This window comes from Nyctibius grandis, chromosome 20, assembly GCF_013368605.1.
Source record: "Nyctibius grandis isolate bNycGra1 chromosome 20, bNycGra1.pri, whole genome shotgun sequence".
Classification (NCBI taxonomy): domain Eukaryota; kingdom Metazoa; phylum Chordata; class Aves; order Nyctibiiformes; family Nyctibiidae; genus Nyctibius; species Nyctibius grandis.
This window is the reverse complement of record NC_090677.1, coordinates 5274266-5280265: the sequence shown is the minus strand read 5'-3', so window position 1 is coordinate 5280265 and position 6000 is coordinate 5274266. Positions and strand designations below refer to the sequence as shown.

The 6000-nt window shown below is 37.3% G+C and overlaps 1 protein-coding gene across 2 annotated transcripts in view; it reads right to left on the bottom strand.

Annotated features, from left to right (window-relative positions):
- Positions 1–325: 325 nt before the first annotated feature.
- HERC4 (HECT and RLD domain containing E3 ubiquitin protein ligase 4) overlaps positions 326–6000 on the bottom strand; it is a 37433-nt gene continuing 31758 nt past the window's right edge. For both annotated transcript variants that reach the window (XM_068416568.1, XM_068416567.1), the window contains exons 24-26: positions 3620–3803; positions 2644–2746; positions 326–1694 (exon numbers count right to left, since the gene is read on the bottom strand). In XM_068416568.1, coding sequence (XP_068272669.1) covers positions 1486–1694; positions 2644–2746; positions 3620–3803 — 496 coding nt within the window. In that variant the 3' untranslated portion in view covers positions 326–1485. The remainder of the gene's footprint in view (positions 1695–2643; positions 2747–3619; positions 3804–6000) is intronic.

Here is a 6000-nt window from a genome sequence, read left to right as displayed (position 1 = left end):
CAGGTAACAAATGTTGGAAAAGATGCAATATGGGCTGCATACAAATAAATTACTAGAGATTATACTGCATGAGAAAGCTGTAAAAACACAGTGTTAAGGAAAAAAGAATTATTTTAACTGTACCGACTGCTTTGTATTATATCCACCTCTACTGCCAGCACAGAAACTGCATGTTATACAATTTATGACAATAAATGAATTTCCCTGCTTTTCAAATGAGATCTTGGTACCTTAGTTGTACTCTCGAGTTAATGCATCCAAAAGTTGCCCTCCAATCGAAGAAGTATGCATGATACAAGCATCCATACACATCAACCAACAAAGGTTTTCATTCAAGTCTTTTATTATAGCTTGAATTTTTTTCATTGCATTTAAAAATCTAAAAAAAATAAATATTTGTTTCACAGCTGCAAGTCACATATGCTTTAACACCACAAAACCTGGAATTTAACCAGAGAAGGAAAGTCAAATCCATAAGTGTCCAGCTAAGCACAACCATCTCAGGGCAATTATACTAAAAATAAAATCTTAAGAAAAGGGGAGGGGGAGTGTTAAAGAGTTATTTCAAATGCATTTATCTGGAAAAAAGTGAAAATTCTATTAGAAACCATAAACTACGCTTTCAGCATTTAAAAATAAATGTTCAACCTCTTGACAGCAACAATTGTCTGGTGCATCATTTTCTTTTGAGCTGTATTCTTGACACATGGCTGCAGAGGTTTCAAATGATAAATTAACCTCTCTTGTAATTGTGTCCACTTAATTACAGAATCAGTCCTTAAAAATAAAACAGTGTATTAAGTCAGCTTGTCCATCCACATATTAAAAATGCCATTGTATGCAGTTTTGTATCGGCACTAAGTGACTGCTTCATGGATTGTACATTGTGAAGATCAATGTCTCTTAATCACTTCCATTATTAAGGTTCTTAAAACAAACCAGAAAAATATATCTTCAGAAATCAGAGTAGTCACTTTTTTCTTAAAAGCCATAAAATAAGCTCATATTCAATTACAAGCAATAGAAACCATACTGCTATTGGAACATAATTATTTTATCACAAAAATGTATTATTTACAAAATGAAAAGTTACCAAGTGAATTTATCAGGGAAAAAGTTAAATGTTCTAAGTGATTTGAAAAACTTAAGCAAGTCTCTCATGCACTCACACGCCAAATTGTTTGCGTAAGGTGAAACGTTAATTCATGTTAGTGAAACTTGACTCCCATTCACAATACTCTTGTTTTTATTGTAAGATGGCAAAATCCACATTGTTCTGTACAGGAAGGTATGTATTAAGACAGTTCCTCATTTTTGTAAATGCTTTTTGGCTCCCACGAATATCCGTACCACTGAACGTTTTCGCAAATCATCAGTTATATTATCAACTCCATCATTTATAATCCACTGAATTCACCACCACAAGAAAAGACACAGAAAGCTAGTTTAATGATCCCACGTTACACAGAACTCTCATTTCTGAAGTTATACTAAACTGAAACCTTCGTAGTGATCTATAGCCTGGATCAACTTAGATTTCAGGGTTTCTTTATCTGTGTATTTTGGAAGATCAAGAAGATTAAAGCAAGTGTGAGCTACCGGAAGATAATCTTCTCCACCTCCTGTTGGCTGGATGATTAGTTTAAGACACTTCATTCCGAGAATTGGTATACGATCACTGCCTGTCAGAAACACTGCCAAGAAAACACAAACAAAGTCTTGAAAGTCGTTTAAGACTAACATCGTGTACGTCATATATGCAGTTCTAATCGTTATTTGCATTTCTTAGTTATTCCAGCAGTGGCTAGCTTTTCACACTGAAGTTGTTCTGGTAAGTTTGAAAAACAGGGAATAATGGCTTAACCCAATCTCCAGCTTACACCTATGAACTCTTAGCTGTAACATAACAAGTGATACATAAGGGAAAATATTTCATTTTAGCATATGAAACCAAACAGTCCTAAAGAAGAAGAAAAAAAAAAAAAAAAGAGTAGGAATTTCTTCATGCATCAGAATTTGTTATTTAAAATCCATTGGCTATACCTTTACTGACCATTTGCAAGCATCTTGTAAATACACAGAGTTAGTTTGTTCAATAAGAAATTTATCTGAATTGCAAACCAATCTATGATCTATTCTCAAAATAAGCTCGTTCACAGGAAGCTTCCATAGCTTTGTTTTTGCCCCTGTACATTTCCACTCCTATCAGCACCTTGAGGTATTTACCATCAATTATAACTCCAAAATTCCATCTATGCGCAATGAAAAAACTGGCAGTTATGAACCTTATGTCAAAACACAGAAGAAAATTCCTACTCGTCAGATAAATGACACTAGCAGTTTAGGTCGTTGGGGTTTCTTGGGTTTTCTTCCCCCCCCCGCTCCCCATTTTATTTTTTTAATAATGCTCTGATCTACTGTGACCTTGTAACTGCCCACCACCCAGAATTATTCAGGACAATCCCAACAAAATCAGAGAGAAGCTCGTAATTAATTTCTTCTACTATGATTTTTTTTCTTCCAAATAAAGTTAATCACATCATTATAGACAAATGCTTACATCTGCCCTCTTATAGCAAGAGCCTGAAATCACAGTGATCCTGTTCAGTTCGCAACTTCTACAAAGTAGTTTCAAATACTTACGCAAAAACTGTTTCTTCTTCTCCAAAGACAACTCCTCAAAAACCTCCCAGAATATTTTAATTGTAGGATGGTCTGCCCAGTATTCTCCTTTGTATTCTGTATTCTAAAATGAGCAGGAAATGAGGTTATTGTTCACATGTACAACTATTAGGATACTCTGACATTAAGCAGAACGGATGCGGTTTGTGCAAAGGGATACTGCAGGTGACACATTACTGGTTTCCTTGGTCAATTTTCTTCAGCGGTTCAGTCTGACTTCAACTATGTGGACAGATGCATGTACTCCAAAGCATTTTCAATCCCAATAAAGTAGTAACAAAGTCTCACAGTGAGTTTTGGCAATCAAGAATATTTACTTCTATTAACTGTGTGCATTTTGTTCACTTTCCCCCTTCTAACGTAATACATGGCATACAGCTGCCTTTTGGTTCTGTGGATTTTTCCTCCTCTCCTTCTAAGTCTGATTTCCTTCAGAAATTAGATGGAAAAACTTGAAGCAGGGAGGTAAATAATATTTTAGTGTCTTCATTCACTAATATTTTTAAAAATGCTCCTCACTCATGCAGTCAATCCAACAGTTGGCCTCTCAGGCAACTAGTGATAGGACAAGAGGACACAGCCTCAAGTTTCGCCAGGGGAGGTTCAGGTTGGACATTAGGAAGAATTTCTTTTCAGAAAGGGTTATTAGACATTGGAAGGGGCTGCCCAGGGAGGTGGTGGAGTCACCATCTCTGGAAGTGTTTAAGAAAAGACTGGACATGGCACTTAGTGCCATGGTCTAGTTGACAGAGTGGTGTCAGGGCAACGGCTGGACTCGATGATCCCAGAGGGCTCTTCCAACCTGGTTGATTCTGTGATTCTGTGAAGGCTGGAAGTCACATTAGTTAAAACAGAGCTCAAAAGGACACTTCAAGATTTTGCTTTTGCATCTTAAAGTTAAAAATACAGGAAACAGATAGCTAACTATGGTTCTTACCTTCTTCAGTTCTTTCCAATCATAATTTGTGTTCCCAATCACCATGGCCTGCAACTCGCTGGGCTGGAAGAGCTGAAGAACTTTACCTCCACATACTTTGTGGAAGCCTGCATGGAATGCACTGAATAAGGAAGCCACAGATTTATTGAAGATGTAATCCACATACGCGTCTACAAAATCTTGCCTGTAGAAGAATTACGTGGAGGGGAAGAAAAAAAAAAACAAAGGCACGTCACCCTCCAGCAATAAAACAGTAGTCATTTCTGTACAGAAGGTAACACTGAAAGTTAAGCAAGAAGGATCCTAATATATTATATTCTCTGCTTCATGTTACAACCACAGTGAAGATAACGTCATTGAAAATGGAACATGAATGTATTTCCCCTCTACACCCCCCAAGACAGGGTCCCTAATGTGCAAGAGAAACACAGTAACATTTAGCGTTGTTTATTTCAGGCACTATAAATATTTCTCTTATTTGTATGTGCTGCAGTGAATTGGACTGAATGGCAACAAGATTAAAGGCTTGAGCTACACGCAGTGTCCTGAAACCAACTAGTCAAACTCACTGTTGTTATTTTTTAATTAAAAAGATTACCATATCTGCACTGAAAATGCAAATCAACTTCAAAGGGACATTTGAGTCCTATACAGTACAAAGACGAGCGCAAAGGAGCTAGGATACTGAAAAACAGTCTGCCTGTTATCTGTGCTTTGGTACAAGTTCTCATATCTTGTTGGAAATACCTTCTTCCGCAGCATTTAGGGGAGAACTAAAATTCCTAGATGTGACACAGTATTTATGATTATGATTTTTTTTAAATTACCATTTTAATCAATCCTAGTTAACACTGTTCATTTTTACACTGGCAGAGTGACTTCAGTTATAGATTAAAGTTATCCTACCAACATACATTCTCTGTGGAAACCCACACTATTTGAACAACATCCACAGTATCTGAATATCACCAATAATTTAGAGAATCATCTAAATACATTTTGATGATACATATATTGAAGTTGTTGAACTGCAAATACTGGAGATGAGCAAAGCGGTGAATCACGCTCCCCCTCTTCCAGCACTCGATGAGATACTCATTTTATGCACGCTATGTAAACAGCAGAGAGGCAGCTAACCTGTGTAATACTAACAGTGGAAGGAAAGGCTGCTCCAGAGAAAATTCACAGTAATAAACTAATTAGCATCATTATATTCCATGTTAATATTTTTAAAACTGAATTAAAGCATCACGGAATATTTGGTTCTTGAGAAACAGGAATTCTTCATTGCTGCAAGACAACAGGTGACAACCATGCAGCATATACTCCATGGGCACCTTGAAACTTTTCTCGTAACTTAACTCTAATTTTACTGTCACTTTGTGACAGAACACCAAACCACCACCAGAAAACTTCACAGCTATCATGTTTAAGATAAAGTATCACAAATCCTCAGCTATGAGCCAAGGATTGTGGGAGGTACTGTCACTGCACATGGCTATGTGTAGGTTTATGATACCCTCAGAATCTTCTACCATCACTCCTTCCTCTACAACAGACCTAGGTAGTTACAGAAAATGTTGCCCAAAACATCTGCCCTCTAGGAACACGCCTAGAGGAACATTTGCTCCCTCATTCCTACCACGCACGGCCTAGGTGCATTCTGTTCTCACAGAGCACGCTCTTTCGATTCTCCCTTTACTCCGGGAGAAGTAGAAGCACAGAGAATTCACAAAGATCAAGGAACAGACAGGAATACACGAGAGGAATGGAAAGGAAAATGGTAGTATTCCGCAAAAAGGGACAAAAGCACCAGCAGATATATTCTGCCAATCCTCCAGGAGCAGAAAGGCAACAAAGGGTGGGAGAGGCTGCTTTTATAAATAGAAGTAACAGAATCCGTGACCACAGGGGAAAAAAAACCCACCCTCACACACTCTTCTGACAGTAACACTAGGTAACATTAGGTTAATTTATCCGCTCTACAAAGGGAAGACTTCTCTGAAATAATATTTCACATAAGAACAGTTGCCACACTGGCATCTAGGTTGAAGTTTTCACCATTACTCACTGAATTCCAATTATATGTAACTTCCTGCAGACCCACAACCATTTTTAATCTTATAAAATGAAGACCGTGTAGTCAAAACGGGCCCTGAAGAGCTTCAAAATACTTCTTAGTTCCAAATGAAAAAGTAGTATTAGATATTTTGAGTAAAACTAGACAGCCTCTCCACAGCTGGCAAATCCTTAAATACAATAGCTATTTTAACTATACACATGAGAACAGCTTGGAAAAAAAAAAGCAAAGTAGTTTTGCCTCCAACATTAGTGTAACAGCTTGGCAAAGGATATTTATAGCAGCCCAGTTACATTCCCAA